The sequence below is a fragment of the Numenius arquata genome, chromosome 7 (assembly GCF_964106895.1).
Source record: "Numenius arquata chromosome 7, bNumArq3.hap1.1, whole genome shotgun sequence".
NCBI lineage: Eukaryota > Metazoa > Chordata > Aves > Charadriiformes > Scolopacidae > Numenius > Numenius arquata.
The window spans coordinates 4,168,200-4,184,433 of record NC_133582.1 but is presented as its reverse complement, the minus strand read 5'-3'; the positions used below and the strand labels follow the sequence as shown (position 1 = coordinate 4,184,433).

General features: G+C 37.0%; 1 protein-coding gene across 5 annotated transcripts in view; it reads right to left on the bottom strand.

Annotated features, from left to right (window-relative positions):
* DOP1A (DOP1 leucine zipper like protein A) overlaps positions 1-15,826 on the bottom strand; it is a 51,091-nt gene extending 35,265 nt beyond the window's left edge. For 2 of the 5 annotated variants that reach the window (XM_074150997.1, XM_074151000.1), the window contains exons 1-12: positions 15,635-15,826; positions 14,205-14,386; positions 11,941-12,111; positions 11,245-11,434; positions 10,580-10,678; positions 9,581-9,680; positions 6,860-6,942; positions 4,261-4,369; positions 2,552-2,672; positions 1,866-1,985; positions 691-805; positions 229-258 (exon numbers count right to left, since the gene is read on the bottom strand). In XM_074150997.1, the coding sequence (XP_074007098.1) occupies positions 229-258; positions 691-805; positions 1,866-1,985; positions 2,552-2,672; positions 4,261-4,369; positions 6,860-6,942; positions 9,581-9,680; positions 10,580-10,678; positions 11,245-11,434; positions 11,941-12,111; positions 14,205-14,386; positions 15,635-15,772 (1,458 nt within the window). In that variant the 5' untranslated portion in view covers positions 15,773-15,826. Of the gene's footprint in view, positions 1-228; positions 259-690; positions 806-1,865; positions 1,986-2,551; positions 2,673-4,260; positions 4,370-6,859; positions 6,970-9,580; positions 9,681-10,579; positions 10,679-11,244; positions 11,435-11,940; positions 12,112-14,204; positions 14,387-15,634 lie in introns of those variants that run through there. The other 3 variants (XM_074150998.1, XM_074151001.1, XM_074151002.1) reach the window with 3 other exon arrangements.
* Between the last annotated feature and the right edge of the window lie 408 nt (positions 15,827-16,234).

The following is a 16,234-nucleotide window of genomic DNA, read 5'->3' as shown; positions in this document are numbered from 1 at the left end:
AAAAATTACAAAATTAATTTTACAGTTGGATAACCAACAAATAAAAATATATTTAGCTCTTTTTCAGAATTTTACATCTTGCTCATTACAGAATAAACACATTACAAAACATAACAAGGCTAAAAAAATGCTACTACTATTATTTTAATTAACCTTAATACAAAAGTTTAAGAATGAAAGATAAACAAGTTATTAAGAACTAAAGGGAAAACAGGCTGATTGCCATACCTGACACAGCACTCTCATACTTCTAGTAGGCTTTGAAATGAGAAAGCAAAGAATTGAGGAAAGACAGGCATAGAAAAAAACAGTTCCAACAGTCTTTGCTACATTAAGCAACGTCAACAGAAAGAGATGATACATCTTACCATGACATTTAAAAGAGCCTTAAAAGAAAGTTGTGCATCTAGACCAGCAAATCAAACTACAAAAGACTATACTTGTAACAAATACAGTGTAGTTTTAGAGAAAAGAAATCAAGGACCGACAAAAATTGTCAGGTATAAGTATCATAAAACCCACTTTGGTTATATCCAATCATATAATGAACCCAAAACTTCTTCTAAAAGGTGTCCACCAATTTATGGCAGTATATTTTAAGGAAAACAATTAATAAAGCAGATAGAGTTTTTCCTGTAGACTATAAATATACAGAATCCCTGTATTAGCAACGAATAAAGCAATTCTTACCAAAGAAACTATATCCAACAAAAAATCCACTAACAAGCAGAAATTTGTCAGGGGTAACTCAGATTGCTCATTACCACCTCCAGGCCCAGTTTGAAGTCTGGCATGTAACGTCCTCCTGCAAAATTCAAATAGGGTTTCACAATATTTTTTACCCTCATCCTTACATCGACCATGTTTCTGTAACTTAACGCAAATCTGTACATATCAGGGATAATCCCTATAAACAAATAAGCAATCTCTCATTTTACTGTGAAGTAGCTCATTTGGCCCCATTGCATGCTTTCAGAAGAAGCAGGAACCAGCCTTTCACTGTAAACCAGTCTTTATTCATAAAATAAGGAAAGTCAGGCCACAGAAAATTGCATGTGTGACTCCACCGTGCACAGCAATATTAACTAGTATGAGCATGGGCACCAATAATAGAATTAAGGGATAGTGTTATTGGAAGTCATTTTGAAGAGATCTAAACTAAACCCAAAGCATTAAGCACTTGAGATAAAGACAACCAATAGTGAAATAAAAGGCCCGTGAAGCTTTAAGGCTGTGCAAGAGGAAAACAAAACAAGCTCTTTTAAATGTCCACTTTAACTTCAGCTGACCACACTGTTTTACTATTGAGAAAAGTTCATAATCTGATGAGTTTTATTGCTGAACGAAGTAAGACGGAACACAAATGCCCTGTGAAGTCACAATCTGACAATACTAGAAGCAAAGGATATGAACAAAGGAATAATATTTTGTTTCTCTAATTCATTTGCTGGGGGTGGCGGTGAGGGCAGTGTCACATTTTCAGCAATAGTTAGTTACCTCAATCCTTTCCCTCTTTTTTGTAAGGGTTCATGAACATATATGCCAGGACTGAAAAAAGGATTTATTTGAAATAATAGAAGCCAAAATCTTGAAAGTAAGTATTTATCAAAAGAATTAAAAAATATTTTTAAAATCATATTTAAATTGCGTTTTGTCAGTAACCTACGTTTGAAAAGTAAACGATCACATCTGATTGAAACTGGCCAAAAGATCAAAGTTAAAGGGACAGGGAAGAAAAAGACTTACAGACCAAATGATCACATTAGACTAACTTCTTTGAAGGAAAAAAAGCTTATAAAATAAAATTCAACTTATAAAAGTCAACTTCAACCTTACACATACAGAGATTAAGTATTACAACCTACCTGCAACACTCTTCAAACCAACGAGCAATGTAATCCCACATATAATAAGGCTCAAAGGAATTAAAGAGAAGATTGGCAGTTTTAATCAATTCTGCTGTTTTCTTGTTTTCTCTCAGTTTGCTGGAAAAAAAGAAAAATGAACATTTTATATTTTTACACATTTCTGAGTTCTGTGACTACACATCACTGTGAGTTTGAGTTCCTACAGTTGTTTCTCCTCCCCAGCTTTTAACTTCCCTCTTCTCTCCACCTTTTAAGATATTCAACTCAAATCTTGAAACTTTTTATGCCCCCTGTCTATTTTGTTGCACTCTTCATTATTACTCTACAAGAAAGTTCATCAGTCTACTGTTTTGTTTTTTTTTTTTTTTTTTGAAGAACACAGATATAAAGAATGCCACAATTATTCTATACCATTGACATACTGACTTCCAGCTGTGTCAAGCAAGCATTTTTGTCATGGATAAAGAATAAAGCATATGCCAAGTATTTAAAAAAAAAATAAAAATAAAGCCATAGCCCTTCAGATCTTCACATTGAACAAAACTAAACACCAGTTGCAATTAATGTCAATGGATCCTGGATCATGAAGAAACCAGGTCACAGTCCCACAGGCTTCACAATCGTGGTTTCAGCAACAAAAAGATATATTATTTAATACCAAATACATTATACTCATCATTCACCTGCTTAGCTGCGTGTGATCTTTGTTGAAAGAAGGTTCTGCCTGAAGCTCCAGTTCTGCTTTACACTGCGTATATAATGTTCGAAACACTTCAATCAATACATCCTCCAGGATGGCAGGGCCTAGGGAGAAATACCAGCAATCAAAGCACTGCTAACGGCCCTCACCTGAGAACTATCTAAATCATTAGCCAGCTTTGTTCGCTGAAACCATAAAATTCCTTCCATTCCAGAAATACACAGGCAATTGTAATGCCTGGGAACGACCGCTGCACAGAGTTCTTTTCCCATCCAGCGTGTGTGCAATGGTGGCTGGATACAAACACACCTCGGTCAGAAGCTACGCAGTCGCATCGCTATCGCCCGTGTTCAAGCCAAAACACCCTCTCTGAGGGATTATTAGCGCAGCTCAGTAACATGGAAACGTGATTACATGGGTTCCTCATCTAAGGTAGCTATCAACCAAACAAACAGTTTCAAACACCCACCCATAAGATGGCTCATGCTGTTATCAGATGGAAAATATACTCAAATATTTAACTGCAAATACATGGTAAAATATTTTGAGCATCTTCCTTCCTTTGAATTTGAAGCAGGTTTTCCTGTCAGCAGGACACTTTTTGAAATAGCGCCTCCTTCAGATTTGAGCTAAACATCGAGTTTGAAGAAAAAAAAAAAAAAAAATCAACTTATTTTGAAAGGAGTTCACCAAGTGATCCTGCTTGAAATATCTTTTGCTGCCCTCAGTGGGAGCGCGCTCGCCGAGTTAAGCGGAAATCCTAGTAACTTCTTCTGCTCGGTTTGCTGAATCCTTGTAGCTCTCAGTACTTCATGAAATCTTAATGTACACATTGCCTCTGAAAATTTAAACTGACCCCCAGAAATCACAAATTACCGGGAAGACGACAAATTCTTGTCAGGTATTTTGTTCTTTGTGGTCTGTCTTAACCAATTCCTTTCAAGTTGTACTGATTGTTTTATTTTTACGCTTTTATTATCCCACACCCCAAATCTTAGGATAGATTTCAAAAACTAATTTGATTTTTTCAGTCACCTCCTAAATGGTTATTCCAAAGAAAAGGCAAGATATCAAACACTTAGTTGCAGTAAATACTTTTGCCTCATCTACTTCTGTCCCATATTTCTCGGCACTCACCTGCTAAAAGGTGCATTTAAATACTTTAGACAAGAGAAAGGAAAATAAAAAACCAACAAAAAACCCCACCAAAAAAACCCAACCCCAACACAAACAAAAAAACCAAACCACCCACAAAACCAAAAAAACCCCAATTTGCTTCCTCTAAATAAATTCTTCTGAAAAAACTGATTTTCTTGTTAATCTCTTATCTGTGTGCATATTAAAAGAAAGAGCAGATTATTTGCAAAAGCAACAGCTGAGATTTAAAATAGTGAAAGTCACTATTTCATTAAAGAAATAGAAAAGATCCAATCTGCATTTCTTCCAACATGCAGTCAGTTCTTTCTATGACTTTAACTTACTATTTGCTGTGTTGAAAGCAGAAGAAATTGCATTTCGGTACAAGGTAAATCTAATGAATACATTAAATTATTTGCTTGGGAGAGCTAAGAAATCTAGCTAACCTGCCAGTACTAAGAATACAGCTTTCTCAATTTGACCAACAAGAGAGAAAAATTCTCAAAGCAAAACCTTGTAAAACTAGTTAAAGACTTGAAGTGATATGAAAATTACCCAGTTCGGGCTTATCCAGCAAACTGATAAGAATACGAAAAGGCTTTAAGTCTTGCATTAATGTGCTTTCTTCTCCATGCCCATTAACTTGCAATATTCCAACCATTGCCTGCCAAGAGAAAAAGCATATCAGGAAAACAAAATCAGAAAACAGTTTTTGAAAGAAAGATGCAATAAAAGCTCCATAGAAAGGGAAAATTCTCGTTAGTGGAGAACACTATTTCATCTCACTGCAGCTCAGCCTTCCAGTACCTAAAGGGGGCTACAGGAGAGATGGGGAGGGACTCCTGATCAGGGACTGTAGCAATAGGAAGTGGGGTTAACGGTTTGAAACTGAAGAAGGGGAGATTTAGATGAGATACTAGGAAGAAATTCTTTCCTGTGAGGGTGGTGAGACCCTGGCCCAGGTTGCCCAGAGAAGCTGTGGCTGCCCCATCCCTGGAGGGGTTCAAGGCCAGGCTGGATGGGGCTTTGAGCAACCTGGTCTGGTGGGAGGTGTCCCTGCCCAGGGCAGGGGGTTGGAACTGGATGATCTTCAAGGTCCCTTTCAACCCAAACCATTCTATGATTCTATGATGATTCTCTCAACTTTGCCTACGAGAATATTTCTGTGGAACAGAACTTCACAACTTGCATATGCTTAAAATCAAAACGAAATATCATAAACAGATACCAACTCACTGTTTCATAAGAATAATAGAGAAGACATGAAAAGTGATGAAGAAATTGTTTGAGAATGTAAGGCATGTAGATTTAAGGGCTTAATAAATAATAATGTTTCATCTAGGACATACCCATCTATGTGGCAGAAAACTTTCTTGACTAAGTTGACTAGATAGTAACGAGAACTTCAGAACAAATGGGAAAACAGAGTTTCTATGCTGAAGCAGTTTAGGGAACGAACTGCAGAATTAAAAAGCAGCCCAATGAAACTGCCATAGATTTGCTTAGTTTTCTCTCTGTGGTTGGCTTCAGTGTCTGAGGTGAAACTAGTTTGTTTCTTTTCCACCTTCTAAAAAAAGAGGACAAAGAAGAGAAAGAAAAGAGATGGGAAAGAGAGGCAGGAAAACAGTTTCAACCTTGCTATCTGCTATAAACCAAGTATTATCAGTCAGTATCCTGAAAGAAAAATCTTCTGTACTTGAATATGCCTTTAGAAGGTCAGGATTTTCAGTACATTGTATCAATGAATAAGATGGGGGTGGAGTGGATAAAAGAACACACAAAGAGACTGCTAGAGAAGAAACGCAGAAAGGAGCAATGCTTTTGAAGTCTTTCAAAAGACAGCAAATGGTTTTAGGAGGCATACACAATTTGTATTATGTAGAGCCAGCCACTGATTTTAATGTCCTTAAAAAAATTTTAAAGCAAGAAATAAGTGAATTATCCCCATTACAAAAAAAGTCACTCTCCATTCTACTGTAGCAGTAGTGCCTGCTATAAAAAAAAATAATATATATATATATATATAAAAAAAAAAGGACCATATCAACTCTACACTGTTGTTAGTCTTTGCAGACAGAAACGCTTTAACGATACTGATTAAACTAGAAAGATGGACAGATTTAATAGGAAGACCACAACCTACCAACAAGTACTTAAGTGTTGCTAAAAGCTCGCCACATTTTGTGTAGAAGGTACAGGTGAAACTACATCTTATTCAGGCCTCTCCTCTACACTTGGGTAGTTTCTGACTGATCTGCCATGGAAGGCAGAGGGTGACAAGAGAAGGGTGAGAAGCACCAATCCTTGGTGCACTGGAATTATGGGGTCTCTTCCTCATCAGTAGAACAGCAGATCTTGTTACCTTCAGATAAAAGTGAAAGTGCTAGCTCTGGGCTGGATATCAGCTTTATGTTGCAATGAGCTAAATATTCTTGTGTCAGCTACTAATCCTGAAATTCCCACTCTCATTCCCATATATAGCACCGCAATTCTGACTGAATATCAGGAAAATCCTGACCTTATCAATTTGCCTTAATGATAAAATGTCATCCTGATTTCAAGATCGGACTCACAGCATCTTGAGAGACATCTGTATACTTAAACTACTATGAGAGAAGGAGGCAAGGTGATCTCAGGTCACTTAGCAAGGCTCTAAGCGTCAAATAGTACCACTACCAGTTTGCTCAAATATTCCTGACTGGTAACAGACAGCAGAAAACACACTCCCCTTGCCAAGAAGGGAAGGAGACCCTTCTTACTCAGACCTTCTGAGACCTATTTGATCAAATTTTTTCCAATTCCCAAAACACAGAGGAGTTTCTGTATATACAGAAGAGAATTCTTCAATTCTGTTTTAGGAAAGAACAGGCTCCAGTGTGCTCAGCTCATAATCAAATATCCTCCACGTATGCTATGTTCATTGTGGAAGAGGAGAGAGAGAACTCTACTGTTTGTCCTGATCATACTCTTATTCTAAAGAAATACATTATGCCATGTCTTCATTTTTCCACTGAGAAGGTTTTAAAAGAGTATCACAAAAAGATAGAAATCACGTGGTCACACTGAAATGGCAAGTCAAAAGATAAAGATACAGCAATTCTGATCAGCATCCATTGATGAAGATAAATGCCATAATAAAACACCGCGTAGCTACCTGGACTAACATCTCCTTAGAGAAGGTGTTGAAATAGTAAGTGGCATGTTCCTCGGGATTGCTGTGCCTCGTACTTCTGGGTCCTACAAGGGCACCGTTGTTATCAAAACCTTCAAGTAAACAAAAGACAAGGCAAATAAGTATTTGTCTCTTAACAGAATATTTTGCCAATGTCTTTAAACTAGAAATCAAGACACCAGCACTGATAACTTACCAAGATGAAGTCCAAGTAATGTCGGCAAGAGAAAGATGATTTTATAGAGTTTAATACAGGAAACTAAGTGATACTTCCATGCAAGCAGTTTGCACACAAATTACAAACTTTAGTTTTATGCAACACTATTAACCAAATTACTTCTTGCACAAAAGAAACAAACGTTTACAAACACTGCACAAACCACACAGCCCTAAAGCATCTTCAACAAACCCGTCCCACAAAAATATTTTAATATTATTATGAGAACACAAAATTCACTATTTTAAATAGAAAGAGATGATCACTAAAACATTCTGACATGACCAAGGCACTTAGAGAGAATATAATTTATATTACACAAAATCAATTTTTTTATTCAAAGTTACACGAAGGAGATAGTTAAAGATACAAACTTAAAAAACAAATCTAAGTTCAATTTTTATTCTAGGCAAAAATAGGCTTAGGGAAAAAAATAATTAAAAAGTAATTAAAAAAAATAATCAAAAAGTTTGTCAGGATATCACCCTATTCCACAGAAGTGTTTTTGCAGTTTTTGTCCCAAAGTGACAAAAATAGAAGGAAAGCCTGAGAAGATCCATGCCCTTTAGCAGCAACTTAAAACAACCACTGCTTAAGCTAACCTGGATTTAAAGAGATGCAATGTGATTTTTATGCCTAGAGAGTATTACTAGGCCACTCCCAGCTACAAAACAATAGGAAGGAATAGCTAACAGCAGAATTAAATAACGTCATACAGAACATCAGCAGAGAGTATTCCAGCACAACTGACCAAATATATAGCAGAAGGAGGCACTAGCTGTTCACAAAACAGGACTAGGAACAGTCACTGTAAAACTATTTTCTGAAGTTATTTTATCTTTCACTGGAGACTATGCTCATGAAATAGCTGTAGAAGAAGGATCCACGATTAAAAAAAAAAGCAGCATGGTATTTAAAACACTTAAAATATCTATTTCAATGTCAGCAAAAAGATATATCTAATCCAGCAGATTTAGATGAAACATTTGTTCAGTGTTTAATCCGGAAATTGTTTTTTCCCTAAATTGGAAAATATAAGTATAGACATGACAGCGTATTTCACTGTCTTTCTTTAAAAGATGAGTAATTTGCAAGTCAGTGTCTTGAGAAACGATTACCTAAATATGACAAAATCCCAGCTTCTTTGTCTTCTAAATCCCTGCAACTTCCACAGCAAAAAATTAAAAAAATAAAAATCAATCCCCTCATGCAAAACATTGCTGCTGACTTCTTCATCAATCCCCTCATGCAAAACACACGCTGCTGACTGTAGAGAAATCCCTTTCTGTCTCTCCATTCAGTCTCCGGTTCCTGTGACACTCTTAAGAACTCCTAGGTCAGAGATTCTGACTTCTCTCAAAGTGGGCTGTAAGTGGTTTTAAAAGAGCAACAGGGCAGTTTCATGTGACCACAGGTTTCATTTGCTTAAAGTAACAAAGCTGAATAAGAGTGTTTTCTAAAATTTTCTAATTTCTAGTTTTCTAAATATTCCCTAAATAGTTATGAGTCTTCTAAATAGCTATTATTTTCTGCTACCCCTTTCTGATTACACACTGGTTCCATATAAAACATTAAATGTGTATTGTATTGATATTCTGCCATGTGGTAGAAGTAGAAGGATGCATCCTGTCACTGATCAGTTCTTACCCCAGAAAAGTGCTGAAATAACGTTTCCTTGCATGGAGAACGTAAGTGATAGGTGATTTGTTAATTCAACCATGCAAATACCTAACAAAGCTTAAAGTTTGCATATTCAAGCCTCCATCAACGTAGTGTCTACACTTTTAAACATTCTTTTATTTTCAACCCCTCTATGCCATTGTGTTCCAACTGCCATTCACACTCTATAATGCCTGTTCTCTAGTTTTTTCATTTTATGTTTTTAGGGAGACAAAAGTTGCCTTTTCAGTGTCTATTTAGACAAGGCCCACTGCACCAGGCTCTATCCCTGAATGTGGCCCATAATTGCTGCTATAGAAAAATGCACCAATAATTCATACAACAGAAAAGAGTTCCAGCACGACATTCTTTATCTTTTATATCCATGGAGAGAGAGTGCCTTTCTTTCTTCTCATATAAATTACATATTTCATTTTTCCACGGATCTTTCTCCACAATATGCAAAATACTGCTAATGAACATACAATCCTTCCTCCACTTTTACTAAATGATGAAATGACAGAGGATGGGGCCGGTCTTTTCTCAGTGGTGCCCAGTGACAGGACAAGAGGGAATGGGCACAAACTGGAACATAAGAAGTTCCATCTAAACACGAGGAGGAACTTCTTTCCTGTGAGAGTGGCAGAGCCCTGGAAGAGGCTGCCCAGAGAGGTGGTGGAGTCTCCGTCTCTGGAGACATTCCAAACCCGCCTGGACACGTTCCTGTGCAACCTGCTCTGGGTGACCCTGCTGTGGCAGGGGGTTGGACTGGATGATCTCCAGAGGTCCCTTCCAACCCCATATCATTCTGTGAAATACAAACCTACCTAGAAGCCACGCATAAAGCCTTCGGTTGAGCGACATGTCCCTGCGCAGTACTACGTGAAGGGCTGCTGACAAAATTCGGATCATGTCTGGACGTGTTGCCTGAAGAAGTTAGAAACCTGATTAAATTGAATTATGAAAAGCAGTATTTTTTCTATGCTAGCAGCTTAATGTGCACTGAAACATAGTTAATTTCATGTTCTGGTATTTCTGAATTCGGAGCAGTACAAGAAAACATAATCTTGCTCTTAGAAAACCAAAATATGACAATTATTAGGAACAGGAAGTGTGTAATAGAATGTACCCCTTAAGAACAGCAAAAATCCTTGACTCTATTAACAGCTCATTTTTGTTACAAGACACTTCATTTTGTTTATTAGGCAAAAACCTTGGAAGCAAATTCAACTAAAATCCAGAGTGAAATATAAAATCACTGAAGAATTTTAAATACCTTTCAATCTCTTACTACTTTAAATGTTCGTGTAAGCCTTAATATTAAAAAAAAAATGCCGTATTGATAATTTCACCATTCTAGCACCTAAAGAGACATACCAGACATATTCCTATAGTAACTGATAAATGTGAACAAACCCCTTTCCACTAGCAAGAACAGAGTTCTTTTCACAGGCAAGTGCAGGTTTTCCATAGTTTCTAACAAGGTGAGAATCAAACTTGTGTAAGTTTTCCTCCAAGAGTAAAAAAAAAAAATCATGGATCATTTAAAAACAGGAAGCGACTAACAATAAATGCAGTCCAAAAAAACCTACCTAGAAGTCATAAGGTCTATCTTTCACTACTGCCAGAGCCACTACTCACCCCAAAATAATAATAATTTTCAATTCTTTAGTGTTCTGAATCAATTATGCTGAGAGGATTAACTTTTGCTGCTCTTGAACACTGAGAAAATCATTAACAAAGACCGACTAAATACTGCTACTGCCTTAAGAAGCCGAGTACGTTTAGGAGTTTGTCAATTCATCTCTCTGATGTTAATAACTTACCTGGCTCATATGGAAAGGAAAACAAAAAAGGATAAGGTCCAACGTGCTCCTCTGTACTAAAACACTGGTATCTTGCACTGATGTGCTTACTGCTTCCACCTGAAGTAACAGCAGACCCCCCCCCAAAATAGTTATTTACTGTATTATTTTAAGATGGTAGATATAAGAGAACAGTCACAAAATAGCAGTTGTTTCTAAATATTGATATGTACAAAATAAAGTTTAAAATTAAAGTTTTGAATAATGAAACTAGATAAAACCGGAAAACAAAACGTTTCACCGCTGAGGAAACATAATCAACACAGATTTCCTGAACTATACAAACATTAAGCTTTTGCTTTTTTATATTACCAATGAATACCTTAACTTTAAAAGACAAAATAATACTAAAAAATACAACAGAACTCAAGCACTTTTAACTGAAGTGTGTCACGAATGGGAAGTTTTATATAAAACCTAAGCAGTTCTGAAAGGTTAACTCAGTTTTGCAACACTTATCGTGCACAAAAACATCAGCTTAACTGGAGCTATAATAAATAAATGTGCCTTTTTATCTCTTCAAAGGCTATGTTCACAGCTAGAAAAGACATCTAACCCCCCCCAAGAAGTATATTATTATATAAATAAGTAACACCGATGTCTTCATTGTTCCAATAAAACATTACCATTAATTCAATGTCGCTGCCAATGATGTAGAGTTGATCCTCCATGGAAAGCTTCCTGTTCAAATGGGAGAGGACGTAGGTGATCCCGGGCAAGCGAACTGCAGGGCTTGTGAGGAGGCTACCCCAGAGAGCGCTGTAAAACGCCGACTGATCCACAGCAGAGGCAACCTTCTCCAACAGCGTGTTCGTTCTGCAGTAAAATCATCAGCTGAATTAGAGCATGTATCACAGCCCTTGCCCCTGCCCCCAGTTTGAATAAATATAAAAATAAGTTGTTACAGGAAGGTCAAATCTTTCTTTGGAGAGGCCTAAAGAAGCCTAAATTATACACTGAACCTTATAATGCAGCCTGAACAGAATGATCCAACTAGCAAGCCTGTGGGTGAACCTGGCTTGCAAAATACTTCTGCTTGTCCACAGCTTCTCCTTATTTACTCCTTCTGTTCAAAAAGCCAAGTAACTTCCTCGGCTGCTGCTTTAAGACAAGCGTTGCTACAGACAGAGGTTTCAGAGAGACAGCAGGAAAGCACAGCTACTAAAGAAAAGAATCAAGCAAATAGCTTTTGCCCTCATTCCTCGCACTGAGCACTTCTGGCAATAACAGGGCATAAAAATATCACAGCTCTTGGAGCACAAACAGGCCCTGCCCCGTCCCCCAAATCAAACATAACACCTTATTAAAATATCTATCCTTACCTTTCGTAATACTCTGACCCCTCCTCTAACCCAGGCAGAATCCCAGTTAACAGTCCTTGCAGTCCTGGTTTCAATGTTTTCCCCAAAGGCAGGTAATAAATCTCATACAGACTCAATAACGTCGGCTTGACAGACATAGCGGCATTGGCAAGGAGTGGAAACAATCCGGAACTGTGAAAAATAAAATTTATCTTTTTTTTTTTTTAGGAAACTTCTCAAGTGAGACAATTCCATTTATATCTTAAACACTGTTAGAGGCATGTCCAGTGTAGTTTAAGAATCAGATTTTTATCTCAGGCATAGACCACCATGCAATATGACTGCCTTCCAGACTGACAGGTTGGTGTGTCAAGATTAGTATCGTGAGCTTTATTAGTATTCTGATAGCAAGCACTGAAGGTGCAGAGATGACTGTGTCTCTCACCAATAAAAAAAAAAAATCTGATAAACCAGAAGCATCTCCACAAGACAAAACGTTAATTTCGCCATGTAGCAACAAAGTATGTATTTACTTCAGAAATTCAGCCTGAGATCAGATTCTCAAACTAACAATAAACCCACTGTTCACGATGTAAAGGATTTAAAGGATTGAATTTAAAGGATTGAAAACATTGAAGTATGTTTTGAGTTTACTATGAATGTCAGCGTAAATTCATGGAAGTTAAAAATGCAATGAGCTAAGGAGAAGTTACCTACACACTAATAGTATTTTTGCTATTCTTACTAAATATCATAAATTATTACAAACAGTGCCAATAACCAAAGGCATATGAACACAACTGCCAGTTTTCAAAATCACTGAGGACTCAGGTCAGAAGACCCCTGACACATGAAGAAGAAAATGAAACACCAGTAAAAAAAGGTAGGTTTGTGACAAGGGTCTTAAAATACACACCTAAAAATCTACTATTAAAAAACCAAACCAAAACCCCACATACCACACTGTGGATACAATATTATCCATGTTACAGGGAAAAGAAATATCCTTCTAAATTACAAAAACGTTTGTAAAATTCATTTTGGCTTTTACCTATCTAGAGAAACTACTGTTTTGCCATCGTCAATTGGTTTCTTTTTTCTGAAGAAAAGGTCTTTTTGTTCAATAACCAGCACACTACTCCACAGTGTTTCTTTGTAAAGCTAGTACTCAGCCTTGAAGATTTGAGGTTCAGACACTCTCATTCTGCTTTCATGAAAAATACTGGAATCTTTGATAATGCTTGAATGCGAATGTCAGTCTTCTCCCAGGCACCAGTAACAATGGCTTTCAGTGACATTACACAAGGTAGCACTTTTCACTATCCTAGAACTTATTGTTAACAAGATATTGCAGCTACTAAATTTCTGCACAAGCAAAATAACTTGCGCTGCGAGTTCCTGGAATCTTTAAAAACATGTGGAAAAACAGAACTAAGACACTCCCAAATGTAACTATATATAAACACCGTGACAATGCAAGACAGAATAGCTGATGATAAGGTGTACAATTTATTTCCAAGAATTAATACACACCTTTGCTACCTAAGCACAATTCTATTTTATTCCACTATTTCTCAAACTGATGAAATTTTAATCTCCAGGGATGGCTAAAGATTAAGAACCACGTGTAACAGTGTGTATATACGTACGCACACATCCCTCTATGCATTATATCATAAATAGCTTAATGTCTTGCCTGCCTCACCCAACCAAAAACCTATGGGAGGTTTAGGAATCAGTACATTTTCACTACGTTTACTTTTCAAGGTTATCCTTCCTTTTCATTATCATCAGTTCTAGAGACCGACAGCAAGAAAAAGTTTGGACTTGTCCCCCCCCCATTCTAACAAAAAAGACAATCTTTCTGTTCTGTCGATTTGATTGCTTGGAAGAGAAAGTTTCATGCAATAAAATATACTCAAATTCTTTCCTGTTGTAATTTAAGTGGTATTGGAAAAATGTAATGTGAATACACTGAAATAAGCGTTAACACTTCAATTACTGTAATATTGTACATACATGCACAAAACTTTATTTTAATGAAGAGATAATAAATTCCAGGTTTTCTAGCACTAAAGTTGGTTCCTGACAAAAATTTAGGTGATTTGTTTGTCCTCTGCTATATGATATTCGGGAGAAGAGTGCTACACAAGCACCAGTGACATGAGGGAAAGAAATCAGTTGATTCCTGCTGTATAACAAAACAATATTACTAATATAAAAATGCAGGAAACCAAAAGCATCTCAACTACGCATTTGGAATGGAGTCGTTTAAACTCTTGTACCTGTAGAGGAAAAGATCTTTGGCCAAACGCTTGGGTCCAATGATTTTGAAAATTATCTCATAGGTTTCAAGTGCCTTGCGATGAACCCCTCCCGGCAGAGCTGGATGAAGACATTGTGCCAAGCGCTTGCCTATAGTCAGCTTTTTCGGTACTACCTGGTACTTCGCGTTGTTCTGTAGCACCTGATAAATAAACACATGAAGAAAAGCAGCACAGAACAAATTAAGCATCAAATGCACATTTTATAAATGAGTTCTTGAACACGGTCAGTAAGTCACAACACATACGTAGGTTACAACACAGGAAAAAAAAATCCTTTAGGATGTTACCATGGAGCTTTTTCTTTGCAATACCTTTCACTTGTATACATGCTATACATTGCCAAGGCATTTAAAATTTCACTTGCAACGGGCTCCTTACTTACAGCTTGTCTGTTTCATTTTACTCATCCTTTTGAGGACAAAAATTACTATCTCCATTTGTTGAAAAGAATTACCAGTAGCTCAAAGTGGACTATTAAACTGCGGGTGGTGAGTTCGGGATAATTTTAAGAAACCATCATAGATGGAGACAACACACCAAACTTTACCACTACCTAAAACTATATAATCACCTCAGGACTGGAACACAGACCTGGATTTACATCTTCAGATTTTTCTTTCCCAATATCACAGTCTTCACTTTGTACATATGTGCAGCAAGAACTGTTACAATTTAAAATACGGAAGAAATGGGAGTTTATACAAAGAAATTATGCCATTGGTACTGCCAACTGTACTGTCATTTTTGGTTTTCCACAAAGCTTAGAGGGTAGAATGTAAATGCTTCAGACCTGTAATTTTCTATGCCAAATTCTGCAAAGCTTCACATGGGTAAAATATGTGTGTGTAAAGGGAACTCTGTGAGCCTGACTGGAGATCCCTAGAAACACATAGGGCTGATTAGAACAAGATTTTTTACAGATACCAGGATCTGTACTCATTTTTAAACTGCTATTAAAGATCACAATGATACTACATATTCAACTTATTAACTGTTAAATTGAGTCAGAACGATAACATTATCTGGTCATTTAATTATTTAAGCCCCATTTTATAAATCATGCTTCATAAAAAATATTGCTGATATTTATACTGGCTTCTGTTTTTCACACTATTTCAATAACACTGAATGACTTTAGAAGTAAATGTTAATAATAAAAAAGTTGTTGCATTTATTTCCACCAGGAATGTAAATATCTTTTCCCTTTGACTTACAAAGGGTTCAACTGTAACGTTATAAAGGCGTTTGTTTGATTTGTTTGCTCCTTGCACACACCCAGCTTTTGGCACAGGCTGCTAAAATATTTGCAAGAATATTAGACTGCTAGAACCTCACCCTTCTGGATTTTCAGTTCCTGAATCTTTTCCAAGAGCACCTGCCAGGCCTACCTTGTTCAGCTTTCCAAGTGCCGATATTAAATCTGCCCATTCACTGGAATATTCGAAGTTCTTCAGTGCTTTGTCAACAGCCGCTACGTAGTTTCTGTACTTGGAATCAGTCAGTAGCTCCAGCTCCTCCGTGTTCATCCTCCCACGGTGTCCCCACTAGAGACCAGCTTGCAATTCATGTACAGACATTACCTGCTCAAAATAAAAAATAAAAAAAAACTTGAAACCATTGTTTCCAAAGACAAATTATTAAAACAATTGTGTATAAAGAGCACTAAATTTTCCTCAAAGGCATTACGGAATATCAATCTGAAATCGGTTTGCAGCAAATCCTAAACAAAACCTAACGTATCACACACAAATATTTAACACCGGCCCAAAAGAGTATAAGTCCTGTTTACAAAACCAAGCATACCCACCCCCAAACAAACAAAACCCCCTAGAAAATAATTGCCCTGCCCCTCCCAAAAAGCACCGTTTATTCTAAACAATGTCACCAAGGGATTTTCTTTTGTTTTCTTATTTTCACTCCTCTGGGTCCCTCACCAGAAAACCCCACCTTTGCACAAATCAGCCCCCCCGAAAACAGAAGATGCCAAT